The 19769-nt window shown below is 39.8% G+C and overlaps 2 protein-coding genes across 33 annotated transcripts in view; one reads left to right on the top strand and one right to left on the bottom strand.

The window, feature by feature from the left end:
* The window catches only part of LOC111250281 (uncharacterized), a 24519-nt gene extending 22011 nt beyond the window's left edge, over positions 1–2508 (top strand). For all 24 annotated transcript variants that reach the window (XM_086987891.1, XM_086987892.1, XM_022805263.2 and 21 more), the window contains one exon: positions 715–2508. In XM_086987891.1, the coding sequence (XP_086844017.1) occupies positions 715–915 (201 nt within the window). In that variant the 3' untranslated portion in view covers positions 916–2508. The remainder of the gene's footprint in view (positions 1–714) is intronic.
* On the bottom strand, positions 674–19769 carry LOC111250279 (inhibin beta chain-like). Of its 9 annotated transcripts, XM_086987868.1 has the most exons (10): positions 19275–19769; positions 19078–19173; positions 16709–16776; positions 16262–16282; positions 14318–15067; positions 11353–11631; positions 10604–10838; positions 10113–10365; positions 9471–9686; positions 674–909 (listed from the first exon to the last, which is right to left on the bottom strand). In XM_086987868.1, exons 5-9 carry the CDS (start codon positions 14430–14432, stop codon positions 9555–9557), a joined length of 1014 nt encoding a protein of 337 aa, XP_086843994.1. In that variant the 5' UTR covers positions 14433–15067; positions 16262–16282; positions 16709–16776; positions 19078–19173; positions 19275–19769; the 3' UTR covers positions 674–909; positions 9471–9554. The 9 variants fall into 9 exon arrangements, with proteins under 9 accessions (XP_086843994.1, XP_086843993.1, XP_086843997.1 ...); XM_086987867.1 differs by lacking the exons at positions 16262–16282; positions 16709–16776; XM_086987871.1 differs by lacking the exons at positions 16262–16282; positions 16709–16776; positions 19078–19173 and adding an exon at positions 6379–8650.

Raw genomic sequence — 19769 nt, 5'->3', positions numbered from 1 at the left:
CACATGTACATTCCCACATGGATATGTATGCGTAGACTGTGGCATTTAATGCGATTAAATGTATGCCTACGTTTTCAGGCGCGTTGGCCACTCGTTGAAGTTCTGGGTCAGATCGCTAGTCTATAACGGGGGATTAACTGGTAGTACCGTAAGCCTAGTAGAAGTCGCAATATTTCACGCACTTAAAGCGAACTGCACTCACTGGATTTGCATTATCTCATTATAGAATTAATTGTGTAATGGCTCATAGTTAACATTTAAAACATTGATGGCATAACAAATTGAAGGCTAAGACATAAACACGTACAAAAATTCAGAGCAATGCGATATCCTGCTCGGAAATCGGCAAAACAATAAAATTCGATATTTTTATGTGATTTTTGAGCACTGTAGAATCATTTCGAGAATATTACTTTATTAGACACGTGTGAGCGCCATTAGTAAACATTCGCTTGTCATCATTGAAGCTCTACTGCTGGACGAAAAAGACATGTGTATATACATTTTATCCTTTAGTCCTATCTTCTAACCGAACGTAAATCAGCCTTCTGTCGTGAACGCACCTTTAGACATCTGTTATATTATCAAAATAAGCATTGTAAACGTTCAGCGCCCCGCCACTTGTATCGTTACGTATTAGAGCCTGCTCGAACTAAATAAATACCATACGTCATCGACGCCGGATATAATGTTTTATTATCAAATTTATTTCAGGTTAAATTTACCCGACATCACAGAAACCGGATGAATCACGAGCTGAGCTACGCAATCGCGACTGCAAAATCGAAAGTAAACCTTTCCGAGATACACGAGGCGCTGTCCCGACAGGGAGCCGCACAACTGCCCGACGACGAGGATTCGCGATTTGTTGACAATCCTTACGAAGTTGTCATTGACATTAAAACACCTCTGTGAAGAAGACACGGATATTGGAGACGATGTTATAATATGAATAGTGCAAGAACAAACTTGTTCTTCATACGTCAGTCAAAGTTCTATTCAAATACATTATTTCTTGCCGCTCTACCAAAGACGAGTTTCATCGACTATGTGAATATGCTAACTTCTTCTTAAAATTATACATTTCTAAACTGTGTGTAATGTCGTTTGAAATGGTGGTCGCTTACATGGACAGCCGCAACGCTCGGCGTCCGCTTACGTCGCCCTCGGAAAAGAGCTCAGTCTCTCACGAGCTGTGCAGGATCTTGTAGTATAAGCATCAATGGTTATTTGTACTCGTGCCATTTATTTTTCTGAAGAATCCCAATTGAGAATAAAAACAGCGAAAACCACTGATCCTACGGTGCTGCGAAGATCTGTCATCAGCGTGCTTAACGAATCTATTTAAGTGACCTTGTCGTACATAGAGAAATACATATTTGATGTTTTGCTTAATGAAAACGATCAGTTTATCGAACCGTTGCTAAAAATGAGCCGCTTTTGTATCGTGAACATGGCTTTCGTACGAAATGAGGGGGTGCATATTTCTGATGCCTATTCACTACTTTCTTTTAATTTATGATTTATAGCCATTATTCCGATGGTAACATCCGCTGCTCAAAGTTATGCTGAAATGTTGCAAAAAATGCTAGTCGTCAGAACGAATTCTTTGTTTTTTAAACGGCGTTTGTGTAGCGCCGCTAACGGGATTATAGCTAGTTCAAGTTGTGGTTCGATTGCGTATGATTAATACATTCTGGGTATGCCGAAGTAGCTTGAAGAAATTTCAAGAAGCTCGTCATTAGAAACTTAAGTAGATATGTATACAATATGCAAATTTTCCTTCATAAACAATTCATAGGCGTGTACGCGCCAGCCAGAAACAGCTAACTCTCCGTCCAGAAATCGTTTAACTACTGTAAATGCTTAATAAAGTTCTTAAGCATTATTAGACTGTTTCAGATACACATTGACACGAAGAGTATAACTACTGCGTTAACATGTTAAAAACAAACGCCCTCTTATGTCTATTCTATCTTACCTGTAGGACCTCAATCGGCTAGAATACATCTTTCAGCCATAGTATAAGCTTAATCTTTTATTTAGTTTGGGATAACACCGGCACTGATAGGCAATAGTATTGCGTCGTAGAATATGGAGTGAAACAATTATAATGCATTGTAAAAAAGAAAACTAGCGGGTACAGTTACTCTCAACCAGTGTCTCGCCCATATGCAGGCCTTAACAAAATAGGGGCTAGGTACTAGAGTACCACTATGCTAAGAAGTAAAAATAAACATCCGCGTTTGAATAGAAATAATCCTCATAACGCAGATGCTCTGTAGATGAGTCGGCTGATCGGTTTACATTGTACATACACACGTATACATAAAATGTGCTACTGGAAACTCGATGATTCTCACCGCCACCGTTGAAGGTACGGGAGCGCGATGGTGTGAGACGACAATTGCCTTGTTATCTTAACTTGATATTTTGTGGGACTGCATACTAAAAAATGCAAATAAACAAATATTAAGAATACAACGGAAGTGAATGAATTGTCCAGAAGTGTGTGATGATTTCTAACTGTCAATTGTAAGCGTAGATATTTATAAATGTGACAGCCCGAAATTCTGTAAAGCTTGACTCGTTTTCAAAAAATGGCATACCTTATTTGCTATGTTAAAACTTGTTGCATCTGCATAGCCAGTTTACTGAGAATTTGCCTATGTACATGATTCGCTAGATTACTCGTACGATCACATCGGTAGGCTATTGAGAGTAAAGACTCGTTTGAGTCTAAGCAATAGGCGCGCAAATTCAAATCAAGCAAGCGCCACGTCCTGTTACTAGCTAAAGTCTGCTTGGGCCGCTCACAGGAGTGGCGATTCATTCTTGCAGGGAAGGCAAAAAACTAATTCATAACATATGTGAGCGTGTTTCACTGAAATGAAACGCGATAACCTAGTTCTGTAAATAATATAAGCTTGTTGCACAAGCCAATATTTGCTACTATGTGCTATATATATATATATATATATATATATATTCGTTTAACTGAAAACGAAAAACAGGAGTATTATTCTTCACGAGCATATTCGAAGTTCTTCAAAAACTAAACGTCACATGTATTTGCGATTTCAACAAAGAGTAACGATGTGTGGATGTCTGCTTAATCGTCTAATTTATATGGACTTTAGTGACGATGAGCTATTCAAACAAAACGTGTTTCAGCGCCTGAGCGTGGATTTCAGTCAACGGAATTAAGGAATATATCATAACAATACATTATATTACCACCATGTTATATGTATTACTGCTGAAACCGGCAGTTTTTCCTAGGAGACTGAGATTATGTATGCAAGATTGGCATGACAATAATGTTCTTCTTAAGCAATGGTATTAAACAGATGCCAAAAAACTAAAATAGGTGATAGTTCACATCGTCTCGACGAACCCTTTCGCTATAGGCATTTCGTTGATGAGTACATTGCCTTCTGCGCAATAAATCAAACAGTGTTACGTGAAGATGAGGTCTAACGCGAAATTGCAACTCCAGAGGGAGCTCAAGTGTGAAAGAAACACGATTAGCTTACGACAAGTGTACCTATTTATAAACGTAGTCTGCGCCAATTACTCAGCAATCATATGCACATCATTATGTTGATATAAGGTGGTTGTTCCTTTCATTTTTTAAAAAGTATCATTACCTGAGTTGCGAGCATTGTCAGAGCTTCGATTTATCAGGAGATATCGATTAAACAAACAGAGCACTAACGCAATTTTCATCATCATATGACCCTTCATATTATATCTGATAATTACTTTTGTCCAGAAGCTTTAACGAGTAACCACTCTGACATGATAGAACATTATCAGCTCGCCATTATCTATCAGAGAATACGGGCGAATGTTCGATAAACAAAGCGTATCGTTCGCTTTCTGAATCAATTCAAATCTCTTGAAAAACCTGATCAGGTTAAGGCATTTTACCGATCAATAGGCCAAAAGTAAATGACTCCCGGACAGCGAAACGTGGATATTCGGACCCAATATTGGTTAGTTTAGAATTTTAATTGTTCCGAGTTATTCTCTGAACGTGCCGTGTTGAAGACAACAAAATTTGATGCTATTTACTATGATAGATAGCTTTCGATAGCCCTGTAGTTACATTGCCAGACCTAGCAACGCTAACTGCTCATGGCTGGTTTGATGAATGTTTGGCAGCGCACGTATGGCCGTAGGATTACACGATAAGCTTTGCGAGCTAACTCTAAACTTACCTGAATTGTAACGGTTAAGGTAACTAGCCGACTGCAACTTGATAAGAATTTTATTTGTCGCACTCCGTTCGGCTGACTGATGAAAATAGCACAATGATGATTCTGTCTAGCGCTGCTACGAATAGAAAGTGTGCTCTGGTGTTATGCAGACGAGATTTGATGAGGGTTTATGAGAACTTAGAAAATTAGGAATGAAATAAATTAGTTATTGATCAAAAACAAGCGCATGCCGTCCCTCCGAGAAAATCTACATACGCTTGAATTTCGTTCCTTTTTGAGAACGATATTTTTGTGTTGTTCATATAAAAACTAAGCAATATTAGCCTGCCAGGCTCTTCGGTTGAAGAAGTATAGTCAGTAGATGTTTTTGCATGCAACTACTGTAGAGTTTATAATGGCCAGTATTATTAGCGTTATGACGTAGACAACGCAGTTAGAACTGTTGGTTGATTTTTGGCCGCTGATCTGCCGATTGATCCAACCATTGGTAGCACCGATTGTTAAGAGCTAAATATATTCCATCGCATATTCAACTTACCTTCGGCAAGCGAACTGACCGAATATATATACATATATAATGATCCTTGTGGTAGCAGGAAATTAAATAATAGTATCTCTAATACCTGGCATTAGTTGCAATATTGAGATGTCAAGAAGACACTTTTATACGTTTACACCACCTATAGGCGAATGTCACCACGAATGACACAGTGATAAGCGCAGGGTTTACACGATATCGACGCCCTTCACTACCGAGTGGTGACGACTGGACAAAATGGCAAAACAGCCCTTGTGATCGTACATAAATGGTTTAGGCAACGTCCAAAGTTATCGAGTGCAGGGGACGTAAAAAACTATGGTAAAGATGTTCATCGGTTCATAGCTACTAATAGGTGAAGTATGATGGCCTTCGTTTGTTCTACTTTGTTTGGGGAGGGCAATTTAGACTAGCAACATTTGGAATACAGTGACCACATTCAAGTGAATTGTAGTAAAGTACTTCTGATTTTTCGAGCATTGATCACTGTAGCATCCATTTTACACCTCTTTTAACAGCACGGTTAACGGTATCTTATTTATTTTTAGTAAACCATTTAAACAGCATGTAAACATTTATTGATAACTTGAACTAGCCGAAGAACACTGGATCTTCGCCCGGAAGGAGCATGTTTTAAATGCGGAGCCTTAAGCAATTGTTACAATTAAGAATATGCAATCTCCTCTAATAGGCCGCAGCGTCAGTTAATTATGGAATACCTTTAATCATATATGTATATATATATATATATATATATCAATACAGTGTAAGGGTCTTCGGTGTTTATAAGTTATAGACATAAAATGTGCATCTACGGATACATTTCATTATCTATTAGGTTCGAGGTGAATTTGTTTGCACTAAAAAATCGAAGGCAAACATATTGAAGTATAAGTGTATTATAGCCCTCATGTCGAATTATTTTAGTCTATCTGTGCACAACAAGCTCAGCTAAATGGTTTATATAGCAAGTGCCTAGTCTGCGAAGTCTCATCTTCAAAACCCTCACCTTCTCGGGGGCGACGGACTTCCTGCTAGCACTCTCAGACTTTTTGATTATGACCCAAATTTATTTCTGAATGTTTCAATACCATTTATTTATCTAGCTATCTAAGTAAAAATGAATTTAACGAGCCGCCTTGTGCCATACAAATGCTTGGGCGTCTGGCCAATCTTTGTAGTAAGAGGCTTCTTTAAAAGAGGCTCGCCCTGACGTTGTAAATGGAACTAAACGAGAGCTTTCCGATTGCCGTAAAAACTACGGCTCTCCTAGCTTGCTATGGAGGGTCTACACTTCAAACAGACCCACTAAAAACAAGGGAGCAACCCGCATGTCCAAGCTTTTTACTTGGATTGCATTAAGGTGCATACATAAAAGTCCTAAATGCTTCCTGAAGTAGCAAATGGCGACCACCCTCACATACAACGATCGCTTCTGAATTGCATACAATATAATACACTAATTCTTGAGAAATGGACCAATAGCTACTCTTTTGCTTGCTCGTCACGTATATTTGACACTGTCAAGCTGTTCAAACATAGCCTATTTACAATATACCAGGCTTGAATTTTTGGATAAACTGCAAAACCTAGATACTCTGCTGTCCAAGAACTCACTTCCTCGTATGTGCTCTCCATCTCCCATCGTTGGTCGGGAAGCCTTTAGATGGGATGATAAGTTTAAAGCAAAATGACCATGATGAGTGTCGAAGCCTTTCTAAACTCAAACGGGCGGGAGAGATGAATCGGATTCCACAAGGTCTATTAATGTTAGCCGAGCACACCAGCGTCTGCTAGCTCTCCAACGAACGAACGGACATATGCACGCATGCATCGATGCATACACAGCAAATAAATTATTTGAAAATACCGCGGAAAGTAAGTACAGCCTGGGAAAGGGAGCAAGCAATAATGAACGATAGTAAATCTATTGCGAAGAGCGGCTTGGCAAGAATGGGACGATGATGCGAGTTATGAAAATATAGCTGAGGAAGGTGGCACGCGACCGAGACAGAGTCGGCGCTCCGAAACATGAAGGCACAAGGCCACGTCTACGAGATGCCATTCAAGACATTGGTATACGGAACTGAAAAGCTCAGTTGCTTCATATCGCTTCCGTATGTTTGGTCGTTCGTCGTTGTACGATAGGTAAATTACGAAGGAGAGATTCAATCCTAAATAACGGTATTTATCCTATTTACTATACGAGGGATACAAGCGTTATTGATATCGACAGATATCTATCTTAATTTCGTTAATGAAACGCGGCCGGGGTATTGATTCATGTCAAAATTGGTCACTATACAAAACTTGTTTTCAACTGGTCGATAGCGATCGGGGGCAATAGTTTCTGGGTCAGTACAACGCGTTTTTTTTTTTACTAGGTAGTATTGGGTTGTCAAAAAAGTATTGGCTTTGAAGTAGCATACCTTAGGTAATATGAGTCGTGTCGGGCCCCGTTGGTCTAAAACTTAAGATTGGGAAGTAGCAAATTGTTGGCATGTTCTTATCCAGATACAAATAGATAGAGCGCCTTAAAAATGAACTACATTAATGCCGAAATTTGCCACATCCCATAACTTTATTATTCTAAACGTACAAACACTGCCCAAGTCCATAAAAAAATTTTTGCTATTTCTAGTCAAGGTATGTGACGAGAAGAAATGACTTAGAGACACTTTTGATCCTCGGGAGGTTTCGATGTTGACCATGCTCCTCGAACGTGGTCGACCAATTATGAAAAAAAGTTGATACGAAAGTTGAGTCACGTTGACACGTGAGTAGTCGTGGCATTGCCATGGAACTAAAGATCCACTGCCACCCAGTTCTAAACCAGTTGAAGAAAGCCAGCTATAGCAAAAGCTCGATATTTACGTGGCACACGAAAAACTCTTTGCTTAATTGTAATTCGATTTGCGAAACTCTCTATAAAAACACAACAGAATCGAGCCATTAACGTTTAACAAGGTGATGCTATGCGTTTGCCGGCATTAGAAAGAAATCGTGCATTATTAGCTACTGCCGCCTGGCAAAGCGATTGCCTAGAATCCCTACTGACAGGAAAAAAACAGGTTAACCGTAACTATTGAACGGGAAGAGTGTTGTCTTCCACCATGACAAATCTAGACGACGTATACCTTAAGCTACTGGGCAGAAATGAAGAGAATTTTGTTCTTTTTCATGCGTTCGTCGTACACAGTGCGGATGTTGCATTATCAGATAGTCCTCTGTTATGGTCCCTTAATGGTGTAAGATTAGTAGCAATAGAAGAATGTAGAGGGTTCTTGATCTTTCACGCGGAAATGTTCTACAGTAATGAAATTACGGTGCTACTAGAAAGGCAGTAGAAAGCCGTCAATAAAAAAAATATCGCATAATTCATTCGGTAACATATTTCAAAAAGGATAAAGAATACTTGTTTCAAATTTGCTTAAATAATGGTCGGTCCTTTTTCGGCGGTCTCAAATTGATCCGAAATTTCTATCTACAATAATTTAAAAATATTTAATGTTTTATGTATAAAGTATACATGTCAGTTGCTGCATCTAGCTCTGAAGAATATCTAATCGGTTTCGTTTCAACTAAGCAACCTCTTGGAATAATCTAAATAGGTTCAGCCGACTCCCTCGACTGTGCAGTGTACACGGCACAACTTTCCATAAAATCAACGAGTTTAAGCGTTTTATTGTTGTTACAGCTGATATTTCGATGTATTCCAAATATTTTACTTTAATGGCGCCCCTTGTAGCCTGTAAATAGCTTCACTCAGAACTTTGTGGCACGGCTTTCTATTTCTAGTTCTCTCAACGGGTTTATCAAGTATAGCTGCGACAGCCATTAGGGGAGCCAGCTCGTCGATATTGATTCCGTTTTACATACGACGTAGACGCTGATCGCGTGAAACATTAAATAATATGATACAGTGATTAAAAAGTTTTCGTTGAAATATGTGCTCCATTGAAAATCGAGTCTGCGATCAAATAATCAAGTACTTAGCATATAGGCTTGTCCAGTACTTTTCCTGCCAACTTTCATTTAGCTATTCTATATTGTCATTTCGTAGAGCTTCTTCCTTGGTTTGATCGAACTTTGATAGATATTTTTATTTTTTTACAGAGGCATATCGATTTAATATGTATAGCACCGTAAAATGTTAGACCCCCTTGGAGGTTTCCAATTGTTCAAAATAGTTGAGGTTTCGATACTGACAAAGATAGACCTGGGATTTTTCGCCACTTTCAGGAAGTGAGGTAGTTTTGCGTTTTTCTTATTGGTAAATTGTACGAAACACTTATTTTTATCTTCTATGTTCAGCTTCCCAAAGTTCTTGTACGGCCAAGCCTGTTTTGTCATTATCGTTACAAAGACTGTATACTGATTTTTTTAATGTAAATCGCTACATTTTAGGCGACTCTACTGTTCCATTTTTCATATGCTGGTCACAAGTAACAGATTTTCCATCGTTACACTTGTAATCTCCAACCCAAGAGAGCCTTCTAGAGCTGCAGTGACCTGCATGACGTTTTTTTTTTTATCTCTCATTCATAAATCTGTTCGCCTTATTGATGAGCGTGCACGTAATCAGTCAACTCTTAACTTTTCAGCAGCAATACGATTTGTGTTTAAGCCGCCCAAATACTGCTCTATTATAGATATAACTTTATGTACAAAGTTAATCGACCCACAATACACGGTAGAGACATACTGACCTAACGTTTAAGGTGAGCTGAAAACGTTCGTCCTGCTGATTACGTCATATATATGGAGCCATGTCCATTCCCTCAAGGACTAGTCTACGCGCAGCCACATTCATCGACGATCATGTTCGGTACATCGGCCTTGACGAGCTGGCCCTTCCGATCGTAGTAGATGAGACTCATGGCTCTTAGGCGCGTGGGCACACAACAAGCCGGAGCAATATTAGACTGTAATGATCCAAGGGAGAATCCCGGCACCCCTAGATTAATTCATGCTGTGGTTAACAGATAACAGAAATAGCCTATCAGCTAAACATTACATACTGCAATCGATACCGTACTCGACCCCGTTAACTGCTACACATAAAAATAATAACATAATGACTTGGTACGTTACGAAGGCATATACGAGCTCTGCTTCTGAGTACAAAACGGAGTGGCACGATTAGTTTCGCTAATTTTTGACTGACAGTGTTATCCCGTCACCCCAGCGAGCATTATTTGATTCTAGTTGTGCGGATAAAACACAAACTAGGCCAGCCGATTGTCAAGGTCTTGAAAACGTAGGCTTGTAAATGCCGTTCGAGAGAACAATTTGTTTATGACTTCGTTCACAAAGCCGCGCTAACTATTACCATTGACGCATCGACTTACCTTTTGTCGACGATATCTATCCATGATGTAGGAGTAATGTGAACTGAATGTGTCTGGCGTTCGTGAAATACTATTGCAACTGCCGTTGCAATAGTTAGCATTGTATCCGACGGGCGCAATGATCCACGAATCCCACCCTAACGCTCGGAAGTCGATGTAGAGTTTTCGTTTGCAGCATCCCTGTCCGTTTACACAGGCTGGATCTCTCGTTGGGAAACTCAGGTGACGGTGCCGCTTTCTTCGAAGATTATCACTATACGTTTATTGCGTACGAATTAGGAGAACAGTGGCAGGTAAAACGCTATAGTTCAGGGGGCCATTGATTAAGTCTGATCGCCTTGATTAGCTTTTACGGCTCTTTTATAAGATTCGGTTCAGACTGATTGGCCTATAGAACGTCAGGCGCTTCAGCTTTGTAAAGGTTGACACAAACTATTGCTATCTGCACGTATCCTGCAGTTCCATATGCTACTATAATATCAGCTACTAACCGAGGATCTTCCTCCATGTTCAGTTCGATGCGAGGCTGCCCCATAGCATTGTTGCTTTCGATGTGGAACCCCCTGACGCAGCCTATGCAGTCAACCAGAAGGCGTAGTTCCTTCCGCTTCCGCAGCCAACGGGCAACCCGATCTGTCAGGTCAACCTGTAGGGACCGTGGGTCCGGAGCGCCCCTCATAGAAAGTTCTGCTCGTCGAAGCAACACCAATTCGCTAAATTTCTTCCCTGTATCAAAGGGTTAATGGCACAAAGCATGATTGATTCTTCCGCTAACTCTTTCCTATTACCACTCATAATAATAATAAAATCACGCTATCAATGAAGATAGTAGCGTTTAAGACTGTTCGGTGAGTAGTTACGTTGGTTGTAGTCAGCGTAATTTACATCTATAAATAAACTCAAAAAAAAAAAAATGTTTCAAGCACTTTCACTCGCCCAGAAAATAACTACCCTTACATTCTTACCGTAGCTAACAGCCCTAATGCAGCGCCTAATGGCAAGCGGTAGCGAACGAAAGAAACCCGCATTGTTTAGAATTACTACTGAAACAGAGCGATGATGACATCTCTGTGTGCGTGTGGTAAACCAATGTACACAATCGTAGTAGAGCTATGGAGGAATGGCGTGGATTGGATAATCGCACATCTTAATAGAGTTTCACAGATCGATCATATAAATGCGTAATGCTTTTGTATCGGTCGAAAGATCCTTGATGTGTCATGTACCGTAGAACACGAACCTGTCACTCTGTAATGACTGACTAATTCAAATATACATATCCAAACGCTAAGGGTGTCCCGATGTGACGGCTTATTTTTTTGCTGATGCATAGATTCGTCTAGACGAAGCGGCAGTATCGAGGTCGCAACTGGCGAGGTGATCTTCACTGGTGAAGACTCACTGGGTTGTATTACGCGAAAATGCAGTATGGCATTTGCTATCCGAAAACTTGCCCGCAATCTAGGTGGTTTTCGGAACAAGAATACTGACTGTCCGTTCACCACCATGGGGTTCCCACCTGAAACAAAAATGGGAAGTGGATAACTAGTCTTTCCCTAGTCATGTATGTTTTTTTTTTCAAAAATAAAAGACTCAACAGACGTTTAAATTTAAACGCTTTGTTCATTATTGAAAAACTACCCATATCCTGTACACGGTCCAGACTGCGCCGTTGAATAGATGTTTGTTTCGCTTGAATAAGAGAAAACATTGGAAAAAAAAAGCATTAGAATTAGATGTTTTGCTAAATTGATCATGCCACACGTACGGCTCGGGAAAGAGCCGACAAAGGTTAACGGCATCGATTTCTTGAATGGCCAGAGAGCTGGAAGGAATAACCATATATGCTTTGTCGTTTGCTAATGAGTATCATTCAATTTAACTGGTTTTAGCGAATGTACTGTCGTTCCAAGCTTTCAATAAACAAATGTCTGAAGCTAAGTAAAATGTCATTTTGTACTGAGGTGGGGGGTCTGCAATGCTTGACACTCGGCTGTGCTTTCAGTGCATTGATTACCATCACCGATTGTAAGGTCATGCACTTTCTTGCGCATCAAACATCGTTGTATATTAGTGGCAGAAATAGCAAACAATCGATAATTATAAATGCAAGATGTATTAGCTTAGTCAAAAAGTAATATTCCCTTTTTCGTATATCTTCGCTCCACGGTTTGTTTACTTTCATAGCCCATTCGAAGTCGCCTTTTGTTCTCCTTCAAAAGTCTGTTGTAACTTCGTTGCACGGTGAACGTTTCGGTTTATGTTTGCATCTTCAACATCTATTTTTTCCAGGTCGTTGCCTGGGTCAAAAGACTACGGAGGAGGTTTGGGCTTTTTGTGCTGTGTGCAATGAAGACGTATTGCCTAGCGATCTGCTGGGCGAACTGCTAGGCGGCATTAGCTGGAATCGTATGGAAATTTAGCGACACACGATTGTTTGAGGTCGGTAAGGACCTCGAAGCAAATGACTTGTTAATTAGGCGAAACAAAAGTCTGCAAAAGCTTGACTAAGGACTGAGCATTTCTTTTTCTACTTCCATGCATCACGCAACGAGCAACCACAATGATAAGTTCCGAAAAGGGGTGTCTTTACGCCCGAAAAAATCTTGATTTGTGTTTGGTTGAACTGGAAAGATTTCAAGCGTCAGGAATTGTTTCGAAAAATCACGGCAGTCGATCGACCCATATTCGATTCCGTTACATAAACGAGACCATCCAACACACAAGGCCCGATAGGCAAGGTAAAGTCGTGTTCGTCTTCGATGTTGCCCACCGCAAACGGCAAAGGTCACTCAAGTTACCCTGCGAAAACTTAACTAACAGTTTCTTGTATCCACCATATCTTTTCGACCTTGTGTCGGAACATTGCCACCTAGACAAACTAGACTCATAGCGGTACATTTAATAATAGAAGGGTCTCAAAAGTGGCTGGACGGCTGCTTCAGTGGCAAACCAAACAATGTTTAGTGAAGCAAAGTAAAACAATCGCTCAGTTGCAGAAGGTAAAGGTGTGTGCAAAATACCTATTAAAATTTGGATGAAGTATCGCATTTAAATGAAAGGACGGACATTACTTTTTTTTTAGTAGACTAATATGCTCCCATACAAGAAGCCAGCTAATACGATCTGAATATTACTAAAATCGTCTGAGAAGCTCTGTCCGCAACGTAGATATGTCCGCAATGTAGATCTGTCCGATAATACTATTTGATATTTCTGCGGTGCATAACACAAAAACGTCTATCATTACGGATAAAAACATTTTACCATTTTCCAATTACAGAGTTAAGAATAATGTGACTTATATAGGAAAGAGACTGGCGCAGCAACGGCCGTTTCTGTTTACTTTGAACGTCAAAGCAGGTAAGCGCCCATATTAGAACTTGAACGAGCTCCGGATCTTTCATTCAAAGTTACCTGCAAATCTACTAAGACTTCACTAATAAATATCGCAGATGATGGTACTGATTCATTCAACCTATACTGATCATAATTAACACTGGCGTTTCCAGTGTGCCTAACATTATGTAGCAAATTTCCGTTTTAAAAATCTTTTTTTGACATAAAGTATTAGCTGTTTTAGAAACGTCGGTGGCTAATACTGTGAAATGTTAAGGATCGACAATGTTTGATGAACCGCTTCGGCTTTACCGACCATTGTGAAACCGTCATCAGATGGGCATCGCGCCGAAGAGAATACGAGTGAACCAAAGCAGCGAATTTTCTGCTCACAGAAGTACGGCTTTTTTAGTGAGATTACTGATTGAACCAATAACAGCCTTTGGTTTAATTCTGACTCTATCAAATGGGTTGTTCTGAATTTATGCAGATGAAATACTTTGCCATTAAACCTTAACTGTCGTATGGCCTTAGAACGGCAGTTTTGTACTTCTTATGATCGTCTCAGGCTACTTCGGCCTTCCGTCGAGCAGCAGGAATTATTCAGATCCTTATCACCGCTAAAAATTCAAATTCGTCATCTTGTACCTTGTGTACTTACAATCAGTTTCAATTAATGCTGGTATATAAGTGAATGACAAACTGCTAATAGTTGGTACAGGTTGCAATCGACGACTATAGTCGCCTATAGTTGCACTTAAATAATACGCCTCACTTCAATACTTCAATCGCAAGTTCATTTTCCAGTTTCCGATCTCGCGTAAATGAAGACTTTTTGCGGAACCTCAACAACAAATCGAACTTACCTTGGTTAGGCTGAATAGAAAAACTGAGGCGCCTTGCTTGGCCCGTTACGGCTACCGGTAGGAATAAAATCAATAAACACATGGCGAGCTGCAAGTCCGGCACTGTAGGACTCATGAAGAATTTGAGTTGACGTTCATATCACGAGCGTCATTAGAGGCAATGAGAAGATGCTAGAGGGAAGTAGCGACCTGTAGACATTACTTCCGTAGCCGTAAATATTAAATTCCTCTATACAAACGCACTGGAAATAATCCCATTTTAAAACGACTGACCGATCATATTTTCACCAATGTGTGATTCCGAGTTGATCGTTCTTGCTGACTTAAGATATTGTACGTAACTAGCACCAACCGTCAGCTACTTGGTTAGAGACTTACTTATTACTTTGTTGCACAATATACGCTATAAGGACGACCGTAAGGACATCCCAATGATTATTCCTGCGCCGACATCTTTAATATCTTTATGTCTGTCTTGACACAAATTCACAAATTTATCGAAGTTGTAGTTACGCGTCGTCTTGCTTGTACCAACACTTTATCGTTTGGTCCACGAATGTTTTATGCAGGCGCTGAACATGCCATCGCATTTTCCTGCGGTTCTGCAAGGAGTCATCCTGCGTTTCTGTGCATTTGTACTCGGCTCTTTTCTGAGTCTTTTTCAGAGGTTCACAGGCAATAACGTAACGTAAAGAATCCCGACGCAGCACCGTTGCCTCGTGAAGAGAAATGGACTATCCCGAGCGGTCTCTGAAACCAATAAATCATTTACACATTTTTATGTTAAACTAGTGCGGACTTTACGCGCATGTTTCTCTCAACATATGCGGGCAAACTGCTTTCTCAGCAATTGTATATGGTGGCGGGAAACTGAGAGAGGGTATGCATTATAGTTCTTAACAGACGGATAGTACGAGGTGCGTCTCGTAAACAGGAAAAGTCAGTCACTAAAGTAGTTTTATTAGCCGCTGCTTCTGTACGTCGCTTAGCTTAATAAAATGACGTTTCGGCCAGCATGCTCCATCTGATAAATAACGCAAAACCGTGTTTATATATAGAAAGCATTTATCCTATAAACCAATTTGCCGATAAGGGCCAATGGTTGGGGTCACTGACTAGAGAGGAACGTATGCGTGGGTCGAACGCTTCGTCGATTTGGCAGTGTAGGAACATGCACGTTAAATTTCTACATGAAATACATAAAAGGATCTCTAATTTTATGATCGTCTTCCCGTCGCCTACGCAGCAGTGACAACGTTCTTGCACGACATGGATTGTGGTGTATTGCAGACCGCACGGTGTTTTGCTAAGTGGCAAACAACCTATTTGTTCATTAAGTCTGCGCCCGTATTGTTTCAGTAGTTTGGGTTGAACGCATGTCAAACTGCAGCAGAACGAGTTCTATTTTGAAGCATTATAATAAAAAATGCCGTACGTCTCATAAAAATTTGGGTTAGAAAAACGGATTAGCATCGGTGAGGATCTGATCTTAAAACAAACCATTTTTGGTTCATGCAAAGGAATGACCAACAAAAGTCATCTATATCTGACGATGAAACATATTATGTATGATGACATTTGCCTCGGAGAAAAGGGTTTCCCCATTATAAGAATTTAATTTACCTTGGTTAAATAGTATCGTTTTTATGCGGTAAATTTATAACGAACTGGAGATATTGACGAAGCTACAGGGGATAACTTTGTTTACAGATAACTAGTAAAGAGACCGTTCGTTCTGAGTTACGCTACCCGGTAAACCGTTTGATAAGCGCAATACTGCAGAGGAATAACTGTCCCTTTAGTTAGTACTGCCACTTAAGACACAAAAAGTTAATATAAGTGCTGTTTAGTAAATATAGAAATAATTGAATTCCTCGATAGTCAAACAAAAACAGTAGTCGGGTCATCATTTTTTAATTAAGCTGACTTCATGGTTTCTCGTACATCTTTTTTATTTCGAGGTGCCTGAAACTCAAAATCCGAAAAAAAAAACCGTTAGATTAATATTTAGCGTTGATGTCAAGCTACATTTTTTTAATATTCAGGTACTTCATCGATCCCCATTATGACTACGCTGATCGGGCCGACTGATCAACTAATTTAAATGCCAAGAACCTTATGTTGTAACGACAATAAACTTGTATTAGATAATGAGGGATATCTGGAGGAAATTATGTGTGGCTTTTTTTATCTGTCTTAGCTGTGAGTCAGCTATCTCTTCGACGACAGGCCTCGGAATTGCAGTCTCCAAGGGCCTGTCAGGACTAAAGAACTCAACAGCGAAAGACTGTGTGTGACAGTGATTTTCAGCGCCAGAACAACAACTACAGTAGTTCGAAGACGACTTAGAAGGTTCAGAGTTATGGCGTGCAGAAATGTTGGTGGACTGACCTGATTGTGGCGTACTCGTGAACATCAGTATGGTTTGTTTTGCAGTTCGTGCCCAAGCGATGGTGGGTCTTCCGGGAACCGAGCATATATGTATTATTATAACACTGACAATATGAATTGTCAAGCTATAACGATTATCATTAGTATAACAATATAATAGCTATAATGATTTTCAGTAGTATTTGCGAACCATCTTTTCACCTATAGTTGTACTTGTTTGCGGTGCGTCAACGGCACAATACCTCTTTGTCTTCTAATAATTGGACGTTAGGAACATTCTCAAGCTGAAACTAAGACTAGACATTTCAAGTTTAATGTCTGGGACTGTCGTTAGACAATCCATTAGTCAACTCGACCCCAGCACAAAATCAAATGTGTATCTGTACAGCGACAAACCAGATTCTTTGAACGTCCCATTCAGTTCTCATAACATTTATCTCTAAGCAAACGTATACTGCCGCACTGAAAAGGCACGCACGAGGTCTGAATTCCAATAATCAATAGTAGTCAACATTGGTGGAACAGAATCATTGACCAAGCTCAAATCGATCCTAAACTAAATAGTAAAAACCAGATACATGATATGCTCAGGTTTAGGAGATAAGAGAAATGGTGGGACTAACTCCGAACGATGATCAATAACGTTTAACATCGGTAGTTATTAGAGGGGCATGACACCGTATCATAGTTACATTTGCAAAAAATATCGTTGACGTGATGCAGACAGTAAATTAATTATCATTGCCATCGTTCGCTTGTTTTTTTCCTTATTGATGTCTTTTTTTTTCAATTGGAATATCCGACAAGCATTTAATAACTGAGTCTGGGCTATTAAGTTAAAATGTCTCTGGCTCTTAATGGCCGTTGACGCAATTGACGCGACATAAAAGGTTCTCGCTTACAGCTGGCAGAGGCGACAGTTTTGCTTGGCTTTAGAAGTGGGTGGGGCTTCGTCAAGAGCCATTAAAGATCGTTCCCTCGGTCGGCTAAATCGCCGGCCTAATCCCCAAAAGCTGGCACATCACAACCCATTATCACGAATAAAACTTCGACAACATACCCATGAAGAATCAAAGTTCTGTGACCCTGTTTTTCGGTAGTCTATTTTTGCTCTTGCTGCTATTACTCTAGTCTTAGCGAATGTCAAACATTTTTCGACCCTTTAGTCGAATTGAATGGGTCTTTGTCATTGCCTCGAGTTGTTGTAGGCAAGAAATTTTATTTACACTATTTGTGAATATATATCGGACCAGCTTACAGATGGCCCATATACAAAGCACCAACAGTATAGAAATGCTGCGTAGCTTAGATTGTTCTATTTTTTTTATTGGATATAAAAAACTAGTTATTTATTGAAACCTACGGGATAGCGGAATCGATTTCTAAACGTACCACAAGTAAATGGTTCTATTTTCTTTTACTTTGTGCGTATAGGTATATGTAACTATATTGAAAGTACTGATTATAAGTTGACTGTTCATTTTTTTAGTGAGCTGTTTATCGTCGCCTGGCAATAATAGCTAATGTTTGCTCCGGTTGAACGTGAAGCAGAAAAGTTAGCTTCATGTAAAAACTTTAGAACGATACAATCACGAAAGGATATTTTAAAAGAAAATCCATCCCATTTTAAAGAATAGCATAAAATACCCACGTACGATTTTTCTGTGCAACACGGTTAACAGTTCTTTCGTATGATGTATGGTGAATTTATGTTTCTAATTTATCATTTTCCTTACTTGTTAGTTATTCCGTTATAGTACTTTGTTTACGTGGACAAGCAATACCAAGAAGAGGATACAGGCTTTAATACTAAAACACAATAATTAGTATTCCTTTTGGAACTCAACTCCAGTCCATCCTTTGATATTGACTTGTACGTAAGACTACTAATGAGGTATCAAAACATCGTGTTAATTTTCGAAGTATTGAAAATGCTGATAGCAACCGACAACAAAACGTATATAGGGCACGTCCATATTATATATGATATTTAAATCTACATTGAAAACAGCTTGTACAGGATGACAATAACGGTGAAAATCCGAGTTGCCAATTAAAAGGCGGCATAACGTAACTAAGCCGTATACTCATTTCAAAGGCTGCGATTTAAGTGAGTAGCTTTATCAGTTAAGGTGCCATGCAATCAGCACCAACGTGCTCTAACAACACGAAACAAACAACAAAAACGTTGAGGATTCACGGAGATGTACCATAATAGTCTCCCTCTTCATGAATATGACAAGATTTCTACTTAAAGCAATAATTCGGTAACATACTTATTATGGTTTGGACCAAGCCTGTGAAAAGTATCCGTCGATAGAAAGATCATATGTTGTCATTACGTACGCAGGCACCAGGAGGGGACCTACCTTTGAAAAGTGCGCCCAAAGCTAAACCATCACGACGCTTAAAGATCCACGAAACGTACACTCGGTATCTTGTGTACACCTTCGCACTCGTAACTACTGTCAAATCAATTTGGATTTTATTAGAAGAGACAAAAAATGCCTATACACACGTACACCGGTGTCGTCTTTCTAATTCAAATATGCATCCAGCTTCTCACCTTTATTTCTTCTTTTACAGTTATAATCCTCTCGGGTACCTTGGTCTCAGCTAAGTTGTCGTGTACCTTATGCGCATCCGATAACTTTTAAGCTCAGTGCGTAACGGGTGCGCTTTTTTCTCGTCGTATAACAATCCAACTATGCCGTGACATCCTTTTTAGGTCAATGCTTCTGAACTAACGAACTTTCCCTTTTGATCTAACCACCTTTACCAGTATAGTCGAGTACATAATTCATAAAACAAATGGGGAGTGTTTAACTGGGTATCTCCCGCGCTCCTTGAAACATAAAGTCAAGGCGCATAGCATTTGAATGAAGGAGTTAACCAAAAAGCTAAGCAATGGAGCCCAAGTGAGCACGATTTGGACCTCAAAACAAGGAGCGCACCTAAAGTCTTTTATGGTCGTGATAGGGCGGAAATTGCCAGCGATGTCCTGTTCGTTCTCGTCGTCGTCATCACCCGCTCTTGTACGTTGTACGATTGTTGTCTGCGA

The sequence above is a fragment of the Varroa destructor genome, unplaced genomic scaffold (genome assembly GCF_002443255.2).
Source record: "Varroa destructor unplaced genomic scaffold, Vdes_3.0 BEIS01000004.1, whole genome shotgun sequence".
In the NCBI taxonomy this organism is placed as follows: Eukaryota; Metazoa; Arthropoda; class Arachnida; order Mesostigmata; family Varroidae; genus Varroa; species Varroa destructor.
Note: the sequence above shows the minus strand (reverse complement) of the source record. Positions and strands in the feature narration are given on the sequence as shown.

Bases quoted from the DNA above. Each gene is read 5' to 3' on its own strand.
- LOC111250279 (XM_086987868.1), bottom strand. From the start codon at position 14,432: ATGAGTCCTACAGTGCCGGACTTGCAGCTCGCCATGTGTTTATTGATT. The intron at 11,632-14,317 runs GTAAGTTCGATT...TTTTTGTTTCAG, and splicing joins TTCTATTCAGCCTAACCAAG to GTGGGAACCCCATGGTGGTG. The intron at 10,366-10,603 runs GTTAGTAGCTGA...ATAAACGTATAG, and splicing joins AACATGGAGGAAGATCCTCG to TGATAATCTTCGAAGAAAGC.